The following is a 15,096-nucleotide window of genomic DNA, read 5'->3' as shown; positions in this document are numbered from 1 at the left end:
GTACTTCTGAAATTTGTCTTCCAAGATTAATTTTGTATTTGAATTGACAGATTATATCCATTTATGTGCTCAAAAGTCATGAGCAATATATCAAATCACTTCTTTCCTAGATGCATGAAGAAGCAGAGGCTGTGTTGGCAGTACCACCAAAGCAACCTACAGTTGATACATCTGCTGAATCCTGACCTCATATTTATGATCTGTATAGATATACACTATATATATTCATATTTGTGGATTTCCTAAAAGCCTCAGAAAATGCTGACTGGGCAGCAAAGACAGGAGTATCTTCTGTACACTATTTCAGCAATTACTGGTACATGAACAGTTGGAACTGCTGACTTCCCTAACCAAAACAACTTCCTTCTCACCCCTGGTTGAGCCCTTTGTGGGGGTTCAGTGTTCATTACCACAGTTTTGTGAGTTTTAATTACCATTTTATGCAAGAGCCAAGCACTGAATACCTATGTAGGTTTTCTTTTTCTCTCTTTTTTTTTTCATTTTAAGAGCATAATGACAGTGGAACAATAATAGGATATACAGAAGCACCCCTCACACAATTACTTCTGAACTCTTTTCTTTTTTTTTCTTTAGGGTAAATATAAAGATGCCTTGTTTGTTAACTGATTTGTGGAAACTAGGAATTGTGTCTCTAAGGCTGCATCCTGTTACCACAGTGGGATGTGCTATAACTGCTGGTATTAGATGGGGAACTTTGGCCCTTCCACATTTTTCTTGTTTGTACACTACTACAGAGGTTTGTAACCTCAAAGCAAAAGAGCCTCAAAAACCCAGGACTTATAAGTTATTTTTATGTTATTAGAATTGCATAAAGGTTCTTATTTGCTTTCCATCTCTTCAACTTTATTGCAATGTATTATTGTAGAACATTTGAACCAATTAAGGTTTTTCACTACAGTTCCTGATTAGAATCAGAAAATCATTTTATAATTCAAGTGAAGGTCTATGTAGAATGCATATATTTTACGTATTATTGTTGTCTTTAAATGGGAACTTGAACAAGCACTATAATTTAGACCTAAAGCAAAAGAAAGCATTAAATAACCCTTGAAATCTCCTAAGGAAAAGATAAGTTTGCCTACAATTATTCCATGGGAAAAGAAGAGCCATATTTCCTTTTAAAAATCATCAGTAAATGATTTGATTCATTTATTGGGTATTAAGATTACAAATTGTAGTGAAAAGCCTTAAGTACCAAATTTTAAAGCAGCAGTAATTTAGTTTTTATACCAGTTTTCTTGTTTTGCACAAATTAAATGCAGTGATAGGTGAGTTTATGAATATAGTTATTGCCTTTATCACATTTGTGAAGTTAAGTTGATGAGGGCAAGGGTTTTTTGTTGTTGTTTATTTGTTTAATTTGTATATGCCTAAAGATATTTGGAAATCTTTACAGGAATTAAACGTATATGCAAATTTGTACATAAAAATAGCATGGCCATCATCATTAGAATGCTTATAAATGAAAGGATTATCTTTTTTGAGATCTATATATAAATAGAAAAAAATCCAGCTGGACTGATCAGGACCCTTTTTTAATTCATGTGTGTACCATTTTTTTTACAATTACACATCAGCTTTGACATAGTCATAGCATATTGATATTTTCCCATGTTGGAGATGCTTAGTGGGTTTGTCCTTTGAAATCTCTATAAAAAATCCTGTGAAGTACAAATCATAACTCACAGAGAGATTTTTTTTTTTTTTTTTTTTTTTTTTTTTTTAATTTACTGGCACTGAAAGTTCCTGTTGGGATGAAGCATTTCATCTCACTTCATCACACCTCTTTGACTGCACTTCAGTGAATTGTTCTTGTGTGCACTGTGTAGCAACTTACCTTGTAACAAAGCAGATAAGGGCTGTAAGCTGCTGCTTATGTTAAAAAGTGGCTCTTCAGATTTTTCTCATAAAAGCCAATTAAAGGTAAAACAAATATTTTCATTATTTTAATTTATCACTGAACCCACATGTTTATTTAAATGTCAACAGTACTTCTAAGAACATTGCCTGTGTCACCTTGGCCTTTGGTTTTGGATAATTAAACTGCCTTTCCAGAGAACCAAATGTCACAGATACTAGACCAAATAGTGGTTAAAAACTCCAAAGGAAGTAATGTAGTAACCTTATTCATATGGGATTAAAATATTTTAGACATTCATTTTAAACACTACCTCAGTTAATATAAAATATAAAATCTGTGGTTTAATCCCTCTAAAATTATACCAGTAATGAGTTTTTGTCACATGTCTGCACCTTCATCCCTACACTCCTACCCTTGGTCAGCTTTCTGGAAATTAAGGCTTAGTTATTATTAGCCTGAACAGTTTTTGACTGTTACTTTGAAAGACATTTATACATCATCATATCTGCCTATTGCACTTAGTTTGGGAGACACTCAGAGCTTTTTGTGGGTATCAGTAAATTAAGGAAATGTCTACACCTGAATTTATAGTGCCATTTGTTTATCATTGGATCCACTGACAGTTCTAATACGTTTTCTTTGAGTACTTGTTTGTATAAAAGTAGACTTTTATGATGAAAAATGCTCACATCCAGTGCCAAGTGATTAATTTAAATGTTTAAAAATATTAAATTATAGCAGGAAAGGTGTCAGTGGTAATAAAAGTAATTGAGAAAGTTATCTATAAAGAATAATATTACCAGACTATAGAATACCAAAAATAATGTCAATACCGTAGTTTTTCAAGATTTTAGTATTAATCTTAGTTCATATAAATTTGTATTATTGGTAATTGAATAATTTGGAGGAATTTGGGCAGTTGTGCTGGTTATAAACTGTGAATTTCTAATTGTAAAGTGAATTGCCATTTCTAATTGAAATTTTTTTAAGAACAGGTTTCCACTTTACATACTAAGTAAATACTGATATATAAGGAAGTTAGAAATTTAGTATTTGTAGAATATGGTCTAAAATGTCTTATGCTTTTATTTCCTATTTATGCTTATGGAGATTGAAGGGGGGAACATCTGTTCTTCCTAATTAAAGGTTTTCTAATAAAGATTGGTAGCACAAGGACATTCTGTAAGTCAGTTATTTTAAAAGAGGCTCTTTGGAATATATACATTATTATATTAGTTATTCTGACATAATAATGTATACAAGTCCTTTTCAAGTAGACGCTTTAATACTCTTCAGCTCTTATCTAGAGCTTGAGATAATTAAAGCTGAGTTTTTCAGAGCACTTCACAATGGCAGAGTATGACAATGAGGTGTCCATGCTTACTTAGTTTTGTCTACTTGCTATTTATATAAAATTTTATTTTGTACCATTCAGAGGATGCCTTTTATCCCCACAAAAAAGCACAGATCATTAAGCAATAAAAACCAATCGATGTTCTCTTGTTCAAATTAGAACTACAGTTATTTTTGCGTGGTAAGAGTGAGGTGCTAATTTTGTGTGAGATAAGCTTTGTAAACTACCTTGGGAAATTTCCTTTGGAGTTAAGGTTTTTTTCCCCATTAGTCCTATGCTTCCAGTTTTGTCTAAAATTCACAATCCATGAAATCATGGAAGAAATAAAAGGTTTACTTGATTGAGAGAGATTTTTATGTAAAGAGCTGTTTGAAATGAGTGAGCATTTTAGATTTTCCAAAATGAAAGTTGGGAAAGGTCTTCATTGTTTCCCCATTCACAGAATATATTGTTACAACTTTAGTTTCACTACAGTGAGAATGTCATTATAAAAGCATACCATTGAAATTAAGTAGCAGTTCTTATCAAATAATATCAAAATCTGTGAGAATCTTTCTAGAAGCATGTTTTGTTTTGTTTTTTCCCTTCAGTTCCAGGCTCCCAGGGTATTTTTCATTCATAGTAGTATAATATGACTCACACAGACTGTGGTTTATTTTTTTCTTCCCCTTTGGAGTACTTTCATAAATGTAGGTGGATAGCTATGCCATAAGCATGCACAAATTGCACATTGTTTGATTTTCTTTATAAAATATTTAATTTAAAAAATATAATTTATGCCAAAAAAGCATACCTTGCAATTTTGCCACTTAATAGATTGTTTCAGCCCAAAATGCAAAATCTTGGGGTTGGGGGTGGGGTTAACAAATTTCATAGCTATAGTTGAAAAATGTTCCATTACTGGCCTGTCTGAAACCTTAAAGCTGCATTGTAAAACAAATGGTGTAAATTAGTTCTAAAATGTGGTAAGGGGTTGTGAAAAAAGAACTGACTTAATGTTCCCTAACCACATGATTTTCTTTTTCTTACTTAGTAATACGCTGCTACATATTTGGAGGTTCTGGTGTTTGTAGGTCACTGAACAGACATTGAAATCCGATTTATATTGTATAACTGTAACATAGAAAGAAAAAGTATTTATATATTTTCCGTAAGAATATTTGAGTTGTGTATAATTTAAATAAGATTTGTCCCCAGATGGTTTTGCTCACCTTGATTTTTTTTGTGTGGTTTTATTGTTTTTGTATAATGTGTACAGTTTATGTCAAGGGCATTAAAAGCCTCCTGAAACATAATCTTATCAAAGGGATACATTGTTAATAAAATGGACTTAAAATTCTTAAATTTCTTGTTTTTATTATTGTTTGAAAATTTAAAACACTTAACCGAGTAGTCATATGGCTTTGATTTTGAATTATGTACCGTTGACACTGAAACCTGTGATTCCCAGTTAAGGTGACTTTTAGGTATAACTATTTTCATTTTCTTAAACATTCTTCACAATTTAACCAAACATCTTTATAGAAAGTTTTTTTTTTTTTAACTTCAAATCATTATTATAAAAAGTTTGGAAAAATAAAACAGCTCTGAATTTTAAAAAAATATACAAAAAGCAAGTACTGATAAATGATGACCATGGTGGCTTGTCTGTGGGAGGTATTTGGTTTCTCACGCATTAACTGATCTAACCAGATAAATTAATTTACAGCCACCTACTGGCACAAGAAAATACCACAAGGGAAATTACCAAGGCTGGAGAATGAAATTCATTGTCAAAGCTAGAGCCTTTCAAAGTGATTAAATCTGTTAAAATGTATGTCTCACTTTAAGAGATTTGTTGATTCAGATAATTTGGCCTTCACACTTCTCTGTATCATTTTTTCCGTTGACTTCTATATATAGTCAACAAAAATATAGTTGATCCCCAAATAAACTTTATTGAAAAGCACATTTTATAGTCATTATGCAGCCAGTCTTTGAAAAAAGCCATAATATAGCTGAACTTTAAAGGTTATTTCATTTTTTAAAATCCTTGGTATATAGATACGCAGAAATAAAGTAAAATATTTTTGCGTTGTCTTTAAAAAAATGAAACTAAGACATATTAAAACTTAATTTTTCCACAATCAACTTGATTTTTTAAGTAGGAATACATTTGAGAAGTTAATCAGGTTCACTATAAGTAGCATGGATTAGATGCTAGAACGCCAGCAAACACCTTAAGCATGGTCCATGACTCTTGGGAGAAAAGGTTCCTATCCCAGCCTTTGCCGAATCATCACAGGACCTGCCTACAGCTAAGAGCCGTTCCACAGGCTGATGCGGTATTCAGAAGTCAATGCCAGTCCTATCCACCATCAAAATATCCTGATATTTTAAGGAGTTATTGCTAATTTGGTTCTAGATGCTATTTCTTAAAAATGTGACTATGTTAGAAAAAAATTAGAAAAATATTTACAGTTGAAATTAATCACCTCAAAACATAAGGAGGCAGTGTGGATGGGGCTGTGGTGCTAGATGGTTAAGCTATTATGTCTATTTTGGTGTATGTTTGAAATTCTCCATAAGGGTTTTTAAAACAAAAAGGCACATGCATACAAATTCCAAAGTTTGTGAATGACAGTTCTTGAAGATGTTAAGATGGTATATAGTATTGAAACTTCAGGTTTAAGATACAAATTAACTTGGTTGTTAGAAACATTGGGGAGGAAAGTGTATATCCAAAACTGTAGAAAATAGTAGTAGTATGTAGAACATACTATAGTATTGTGTAGAACACAGTTAATAGCGCACAGTTATCTAGCCCAGCATTTCCTATCGGCACATCGTATTTCAAAAGGTTTCTTCCTTCCTAAGGCAGTGATTCTCAAAGTTTAGTGCATCAGAATGTCTGGGGGCTGATAAAAAATAGAGATTCCAGGCCCTACACTCAGAGATTCTGATTGGGAGGTTTGGAGTGGTACCCAGAAATTTACATTTTTAGTAAGTTCATGAAATAATTCATCAACTATACTGAGTAATTGTAAGAATTTCATTTCGTTGAGCTATGTAAAACAGAAAATAATGCGATGGTGAGATAATTTAATTAAGGTTTGTTAACAACAACAAAAATGACCAAAGTTTTATGTATTATTTTTAAAAGGAAATCCATAGGAAAGATACTATTTACAAATCATTATCACAATATTGACATTTCTGCATACAATGAAAAATGTATAATTGCATCCTAACAAAGGAACATAAATTAATGACATAAATGATGATACTGGCCCCAAAGACTTCTCACAACTATTAGATTAATAAAGATACTTGTTTATACTGTATTAGGAGCACATACCAGTTTTTCTAACCAAAGGCTTAGTTACATGTAGGGAAACAATTGAAAAGCCTGAACCAAAGCACTGGTTTGTATAGGTATATTTAGGCCAGCTGGCAGTCACATTATTTTGAGAACGTGAATACTTCGTCTCTCTCCTTTCATAGTGTTAAATGGAAAAATGTGGGACACATGGTACCAGAGGTATAAGCACAGGAAGATCATTTCTGCCACCCTGACAGAGAAAGCAAAACAAAAAAAAATTCCTATTCATGCTTATTTAGTAATGTGGTAAATAAACATTAGAGGTTGATAGACAGAGGGAGAAGAAAGGAACATGTATGGAACACCTATTATATAACCAGGAACAAAGCTGCTCCTGAGCCAGTATAGAATTTCCCACTCCATATAATTACTCTTAACTGTTATATAGAAATTATATCCAACAATGAGGTTTCATTTTATTATTTTAGCATAATAGGAATATAAATGAGATAATGAGGGTATTATCTTGACCCACACAACTTATTGTAGAGTGCAAAGAATGCTAAATGAAAACAGGTCATTTATATATTCTTGGGTAGAAAAAAGGAGGAACGAAAAATGGAATAGAATTACTAGATAATATATTTTACTTTTTTTCCTATTTTGAGGTAGTTATCAAAAATTGTGGTGGAAGACTAGCATCTTCTGAACAAAGAGCACTATTGACACTAAGTCAGGAGTTTGTTGACAATCTCACTCTTAAACTGTGATAAGCTAGACAGGAGAATCATGTGAATCTTACCCGTTCATTCACACATCTTATTAGATGAGATCTATGCACTGCCCTCCCCCCAATCCCAACGTTAATTTTACTGTGTCAATGAACTATATCACTTCAAAGCAAGTCTTAAAATATGCTTAGGTCTCAAACATCTGTGACTTTTTCATTAAACCCATTCAGCATAAATTTACACTGACATTTGGTTCTAGTAAAAAATCTGTCGCCTATACTAAAGCCTGAAATCCAGTTCCTTTTTCCTTAAATTACTAAACAGGGAATAGAATTTCATGGAAAACATCTTGCTAAAAATGAACCTTCTAGAACCCTGGGGTCTGTGCAGTGGCCGATGCCTTAGCACTATGCCAAATGTCAAGACTACTGTTACACAAACGGCAGCAAGGTAAACATCTTCACATGATGCTGCCTTTTCTAGAGCAAGCCTTCTCCAAGGAGAAATATTGAGTTTCATAGCTTCTGACCTTTAAAACCTGGTAAGATTTTAGTGGGCTTATATAAATCAGACCTGCAAATAGTGAGAGCTCACTGGGACGAAGGATCTGAGGCAGCCACTAGTGCAGCATGAAGGAATGAAATGTGTCATCTGGTTAGCGTTCAGTGTTCACTTTGATCTAAAAGAGTAATAGAGGAGAAGCTGCTATTCTCGTTTGGGGGAGGTGAAACCAGACCCAGGGAGACTGCCATTTGCATTTTATATTCTGAACAATGTGCTGGCACTGGTGGGTTGGTTGGGAGACTATCCTTGTCTGCAGACATTGGTGAAGCCAACTGGGACACATAGTTGAGACAAGTTTCTTCAGCTGGAGTTTCTTCCAGAGAGTTCCTGTAGTTTTTTTCTAGTGTCCTTTGTAAATTTTCAGGTTGGTTCAATACTCCCAGCTGACTTGGAGCTGTAGGAGGCAAAAGGGTATGGGCACAAGAACCAGAGTCAGAAACTTCCTGATTATACGTAAAGTTGTCAAAACAGACACAAGGTCCAGGGCCTGAGTAATTCTTTCCTGTTGGAAGGAGATAAAAGTAGACAGGCTTGGTAAATTCCGTTTCTGTGGGTGACTGCCTAGTGCCAAAGAACTGTATCTTTCTCCCTTCCGGCTTGTTTATAACTTCAATTGCATCTGGAATACAGTCGTTGATGTTCATTATTGTTAGGTGAGTGTTCTCCTGGTTGAGGAAACAAAAATATGTATAAATACAAACATAAATACATGTGTATATACCAAAGTAAATTAAATATGTGAAATGTACTTAGAGCTTCACTTTTGTTCATGTTTTATCTGGGTCAAGAGTTAATCAGAGATGGTGTTAAAAAACCAAAGGATTCCCCTGACAGAAGAAATCAAAGCCTAATGCACCTATTTCATGGCTGCAGGAACAGAGCTGGTTTTTGCTTCATTATATTTTCCTGAGGAAGTCCAGGAAAGTATGATTATTACAGTTCCAAATCCCAGGTTAGTCTTTAATAAGTACGTATGAAATTTCCCAACATTTTACCTTGGATTTTATTACTGACAGGACACTGCTCTTGTAAGGATCTGGAATGTCAGGATAACACTTCTCCTTCACCCTAGAATAGTAGTGAAAATTAGGGTAAATTTTGCAATATCGTGAAATACTTAAGAATGAGATTCCCGGGATCTAATCTTGGTTCCAGCACTTTTAACTATGTGACCGTGGGCAAGTTAACTATTCCATGCTTAATATCCTCACTGGTAATGGAGATAATTATGATACTTAAAGTGTCATGTAAATTAAGTCAGTTACATATAAAGCACTTTTAGAACACTGCCAAACACATAGCAAGTGACCTATAAATGTTAGCTATTACTATTATTATTAGAAAAACTCTTGCCATCTCTTTATTTTAAAGGTTATTATTTTACTCGTGAATTGACCTGAAAGATGAAATTGTGAAATACATACTGTCACCTAAACCTCTTCTGTCTTTTTCCTTTCCAGCACTATTTTTCAGATTATTCAATGTCAATTCTGCTTTATTAAATTCTTTTCTGGATTTTGCCCTGACTCTCTTCTTGGATAAAATCTTCCTCAAAACACTTACCACTGACTTTTCAAGTAGCACACGATCATGATGAGCAAAACACAGAAAATCATGGGGAGTATGACAGGTATCAGTATATGGGCTGAGAAAGAAGAAGGATATTTTTAATGAGTACTTTCCCCTTTCAAAGGGATAAAAGTAAATTTAAAGGTTGAGAGTAATTTCATATGGTTATTATTCCTCAAATGTCTATTTGTGCAAGATGCACTACAAGTTCCCCCAGGTTGGGGGCAGGAAGACAACCAATCTATCAAGGGAGCCATTTGCCGTCAACACCCTGTAACTAACTCATTACCTCTTCTGACAGAATGAATGGATCATTAGTCCCAATTCTTTGCTCTCTTCCTGTATTGTAATTACACTTTCCCACCTTTGCCAAAGCTGCATGATAGGTGGAGTATACTTCCTGCCCTTGACATTGCGCTCAGCCATGCTGACTTACTTGGTTTGGCCAATGGGATGTTAAGTGTTGTAATATGAATAGGGGCTTTAAATGGGCTTGCATTGTTTGGCTGGCCCTCTCTTGGTCCTGTGATCCACCATGAGAAGAATCTGCCACCAGGCAGCTCTGGGCCATCAGCCTAGCCCCAGAATGAAGATATATGGAACAGAACCGAACCTGACTAAAGCCCAGAGCTCAGCCTGCCCAACCTAGATCAGGCAAGCCTCAGCTGAACTGGAGACCCATAAGTATAAAAATAAATATTTGCTGTATACCACTGAGATTTTGAGGTTCTCTCTTACACATCCAATGGTGTCTCATGCATCCCTTCAAGTGCCAGAAAAAATCACCAGAATGCCCTAATCTACGATAATCATTCCTGTTTTAATTCTCCGAGATGTCAGCCGGTGCTTTATTTTCTTAAACATGCATCTTCCTGTTTCCACTCCTTGCAATTCCACCAATTCACAGTTCAACTGGGTTACTAAGCAGCCTCTTAGTAACAAATGCAAATTGCTCAGAGAAAGTTTGGGGGCCAACAGTCATCCACAAATAAGTATCACTGTGCAATCCATTTGCCTCCTGTCCTCCCTTTGCTCCTCCTCAACCCTACCTACACTTGGTTGTCCTGAAAGGAATGGAGTTTGATTTGGGGCCAGGAGTGTGGCAACTAATGTTAGAGATGTGGAAGGAAGGGCAGCCTGGGTGGATGCCTGAGGCAGCACAGGGCCCTGGTGGAAAGGACACAGAAAGATAAGAGAGTGCCAGAGAAAGAAATTTTAGGCCACAACAAATGGCCTAAAATTAAGCCTTATCCAAAGAAAGGGAAAGGAAATGCTCTTTCTGACCATACATCTTGTTCTCAAGATTGATACTTTTGACTACTACAGTTGATTTTAAATTTCAGTGAAATTACAGATTTATAATATATTTGAGAGCAAGCCTGGGCAAAAAGCTAAAAGGAATGAATTATTTTAAAGGGTACTGAGAATGAACATTTATACACAATTTTTCAACCTCATTGTTACAATAATTTGCGGGATTTCTATTTTTTATTGTTTAATCACTGCAGCCTCAATTAGCACAAGAATCAATAGTTCTGATTCCCATGCAACGAGGTCTGATACAGTTAACTGGACGCTAAGCACATAGTATTCTCTCCATTAAAAAATCAAGTAAGGTCTCCATCACTGAAGTTATAAATATTTCAATATTTTCTTTCTGATAATAACCAATAAAGCCACAAGGCAAGGCTAAGAAAAGTTAACATGACTAACAGAGAGAAATGAAGCTTAGAAAATATACCTAAGATAAAGATATTTCGTATATGTGTGTGTGTAAGCATGTGTGTGTATGTGTGTGTAAAATGGGGTGTGTATGTACACACACACACACACACACACACATAGCCATTGGCCAAGTAAAGTTCAAAGTTAGAAAAAGAACAGCCTAAGATAAATTAACTCCACGTGGCAAGAATGTTCACATAATGTAAATCACTGGCTTATACTTGAATCTGACTATGGGACATCTGAACTTTGGTTTGGAGATCTAGAACCATGTTTCATTCTAGTAGGCCAGGAGAACCAATATCAGCCATATGGTTAAATGAGTCCTGGTTGCCGCACAAGACCCTCCCTTCGGGTTCTGCAGGCCTACAGATGGGCCCATCCCACCCCTCCAGCTCTGCCTGACCCTGCCACTTGATAACTTCAGGCAAGACTTTTCAGCCTGAGTTTCTCAAGGAGGAAGCATCTTCTAGGGTCCTCTTCAGTATGGACTTCCTATGCATCCCTCAACGGAGCTCTTTTTGCCCCTCCCTCCTCCAACAGTAGCTACTTTCTCCTGCCACCTTCCTCTTTGCTGGGAATCAGGGTAAGCCATGAGAATAATTTTTGCCATCAAGCAGTTCCTGCCATTCTTCACTCCTCCCTCTGCTTTCTCTATCTTTCAAACCAAATGGATTTTGAAAATACCTACCCCTTCAGCTTACCCTTTCCCCCACCAAATTTGCAAACATGGAGTTTGTAAGCACTCTCTGTCCCTGCCTGGGCCTTGCCCTGCCTCTGCCCCATGTGACCCCAACCCAAAATCTTTAATTGTCCTGTATTACCTGGCAAAATCAGGAAGGCATTAGCGAGGCACTGAGTGGAACTAGTTGAGAAGGCTGGCTGAAGAGGGCAACTGTGTTGAGAAAAGCAACCCCACCATTCTGTAGACTTATAAACCTTGTGGGCCCTCTGAAGTCAACCATAAAAAAATGCTATCTGTGTTTTCCAAACTACTGAGACTGAATTTCAGAGAAGTAACTCAGGGGCCCCTGATTAGGGGTCCTAATTCAGTCAGATTAGCCACACTCATCTGTTTTATTTAGTAGGGCTCTATTTAACATTTTTTGTGAACCAAAGGGTTCCACCTTAAAAGAGAGAGAAGGAGAAAGAAAGAAAAGGAGAAGTTGAGAGATTGAGAGCAAAAAGAAAGGTTTGAAAATTCATATTGTAGACAAGCCTAAGACAACCTCTGTGTGATTTGCTGGGTTGCTGAGAAGTCCTAAGGAGAGGTTTAAAATTGGAAAAACTCACAGAATTCGTCCGGAGTTCTGACCTTCATGAAAGGACCAAGGGGACCGATGCCAACACTTGTGTATGGAGTGACGAAAAACTCATAGAAGGACACCGGCTGGAGATTGTCCACAATGAATACCTTCTGTTCCGGGTTGTCAATGTCGTATTTGCAAAATACTGACTCACCTGTGATTTTTTTACAATGTTTTTCATTAAAAAAAAAAGAAATTATTTTATTAAGAGTGTGACGGAGCTCCTTTGAGAGAGTTGAGCACCAATATTCCTGTTGACTTGGCATTGTTAATTATCTTTAAACCAGTCAAAAATTAAATCATAACTTCATCACATTGGCGACTCTGGAAAACACTTTCAGAGATGACATGAAGAGCAAAAATCCATTTAAACAGGGATGTTGGCAATCAAACTAGTACATCACAAAGGGCTTGGATGAGATTTAAAAATAAATTTTAATATTTAACAAAGTCAAAGAAACAAGTAAAAGGGGTAAGCAAGAAAGTTTCACAAGTGGTTAGCTTTCTTAAGGAGCTGATGGAGCTTCAAGTGCTTTTAAAAATACCAGGCCACATTGTTTTTTAAGTAAGTTAAAATACAGGCTCCCATTTAGGGACCCCTCCTCCTTGCTCCCAAGATCATCCAATAATAGAATTAGGCCTGGCCACAGTCAGAGATGGCTGGATTTAAAATTATTTCAAATAATGAGATCACGAAAAAGCAAACACCAATGTCACCTGAAAGATCAGCCTTTTCATAGTCTGTGTTGCACTCTCCCACCTTGGGTTTCAGATAGACATGGTACCCTCTTATGAAACCGGGTTGGGATTCAGTGGAATAATTCTTCCAACTCAAAGTGAAGGAGTGGGGTGTCAAGTGGCTCATGATCACATTAGGGTTGTCTGAAGGAGCTAGGAAAAGAAGTCAGGGTAAGAAAAAAGTACATGATTTGGCAAATATTCTCAGAACATTCATATGAACTAAAAAGTAGAACCAGAGCTTACACCATAGCCATATGAGCTTATACCAAATTAAAGAGTTTTATCTTTCAGTCTGGAGGATGACACAGTTTGTAATAACTGGAAAGGACTCTGGCTACCTTTTTGCTCAAGACTTGCCTTTCATAGATAAGGGAATGGATGCCCAGAGAGACTCAGTAAGTCACACAAGATCACACAGCAAAGTAGAAACTAAAAGTCTTTCTTAGACTTAATTCTGTTATTGAATTCTCAACAGTACTTTAGAAAAGACCCAACCAAAGAACCTACTGAAGTAGGGAGGAAAGGGAAGTTGAGGAGGATTTTCAGAGAGCCAAGGAGGAATCTGAAGCACTCTATTTCCCAGGTTGGGGCAATGTAAAGTTCTCTGAGGCTTACCAAAAAATAATCTAGGAGCACTGCCCGCCTTGAAGAATGCTAACTGTAAAGTCTGGACCAGCCCCTACCAAAAGAAGAACTTCCACGATTGTCTGATCAACATGAAGCAATCAAGAGCCCAAGTGTGTTGGTTTGAAAGGATGTACGCCCCCTAGAAAAGCCATGTTTTAATCTAAATCTCATTTCATAAAGGTAGAATAATCCCTATTCAATACTGTATGTTTGAAACTATAATCAGATCATCTCCCCAGAGAGGTGATTTAATCAAGAGTGGTTGTTAAACTGGATTAGGTGGTGACATGTCTCCACCCGTTTGGGTGGGTCTTGAGAAGTTTCTGGAGTCCTATAAAAGAGGAAACATTTTAGAGAAGAAAGAGATTCAGAGAAAGCAGAGAATGCTGCAGCCCCACAAAGCAGAGTCCATGAGCCAGCGACCTTTGGAGATGAAGAAGGAAAGTGCCTCCCGGGAGCTTCATGAAACTGGAAGCCAGGAGAGAAGCTAGCAAATGATGCCATGTTCGCTATGTGCCCTTCCAGCTGAGAGAGAAGCCCTGACCATGTTCGCCATGTGCCTTCTCACTGGAGAGAGAAACCCTCCAACTTCATCGGTCTTCTTGAACCAAAGTATCTTTCCCTGGATGCCTTTGATTGGACATGTCTATAGACTTGTTTTAATTGGGACATTTTCTCAGCCTTAAACTGTAAACTAGCAATTTATTAAATTCCCCCTTTTATATGCCATTCTGTTTGTAGTATATTGCATTCCAACAGCTAGCAAACTAGAACACTAAGCATACAGCTTTCACTGGGCTTGAACCCTGTAGGCCAAAGATGGTGTTAAGATGGTGTTAAGAATCCCTTAACACAGCTGGCAGGACAATGGTGAAATCTTTAGTGCTGAGTTCACAAAATGTATCAAACATCTTAAAAGTTATAAGAGAAATGAAAAAAATATTTAAAATGTTCAAACCCTTTGACTCAAGGACTTTACCTCTAGGACTTGATCATGAAAAGAAAGTATGCATGGATAAGAACAAAGATTTAGCTAAAATGATGATTCAAATAGCATAGAGTGGGCAAGAGAAGAGAATGAGAGATTTAGCACTTGAGACTGCAAGATACCTGGACATGAAACCTATAGCTTATATCTGAAAATCATTGTCATCATCCTAAATGTTCAACAACAGGTGATTTCACATAGGCATACAGCAGGGTACTTTGCAGTCATAAAAATGATACAGTTAAGCAATATTTAATGACATGAGGTAAAAAAACAGCTTACAAACAGTGACTACAATAAGATCCCA

The 15,096-nt window shown here is 36.2% G+C and overlaps 2 protein-coding genes across 7 annotated transcripts in view; one reads left to right on the top strand and one right to left on the bottom strand.

Annotated features, from left to right (window-relative positions):
* Window positions 1-1,737, top strand: part of RICTOR (RPTOR independent companion of MTOR complex 2) — a 193,025-nt gene extending 191,288 nt beyond the window's left edge. For all 4 annotated transcript variants that reach the window (XM_077117032.1, XM_077117030.1, XM_077117031.1 and 1 more), the window contains one exon: window positions 111-1,737. In XM_077117032.1, the coding sequence (XP_076973147.1) occupies window positions 111-185 (75 nt within the window). In that variant the 3' untranslated portion in view covers window positions 186-1,737. The remainder of the gene's footprint in view (window positions 1-110) is intronic.
* Window positions 1,738-4,481: 2,744 nt separating this feature from the next.
* OSMR (oncostatin M receptor) overlaps window positions 4,482-15,096 on the bottom strand; it is a 66,659-nt gene continuing 56,044 nt past the window's right edge. For 2 of the 3 annotated variants that reach the window (XM_077117033.1, XM_077117035.1), the window contains exons 14-18: window positions 13,151-13,324; window positions 12,420-12,587; window positions 9,396-9,477; window positions 8,828-8,900; window positions 4,482-8,497 (exon numbers count right to left, since the gene is read on the bottom strand). In XM_077117033.1, the coding sequence (XP_076973148.1) occupies window positions 7,931-8,497; window positions 8,828-8,900; window positions 9,396-9,477; window positions 12,420-12,587; window positions 13,151-13,324 (1,064 nt within the window). In that variant the 3' untranslated portion in view covers window positions 4,482-7,930. The remainder of the gene's footprint in view (window positions 8,498-8,827; window positions 8,901-9,395; window positions 9,478-12,419; window positions 12,588-13,150; window positions 13,325-15,096) is intronic. The other variant, XM_077117034.1, reaches the window with a different exon arrangement.

This window comes from Tamandua tetradactyla, chromosome 9 (genome assembly GCF_023851605.1).
Source record: "Tamandua tetradactyla isolate mTamTet1 chromosome 9, mTamTet1.pri, whole genome shotgun sequence".
Classification (NCBI taxonomy): Eukaryota; Metazoa; Chordata; class Mammalia; order Pilosa; family Myrmecophagidae; genus Tamandua; species Tamandua tetradactyla.
Note: the sequence above shows the minus strand (reverse complement) of the source record. Positions and strands in the feature narration are given on the sequence as shown.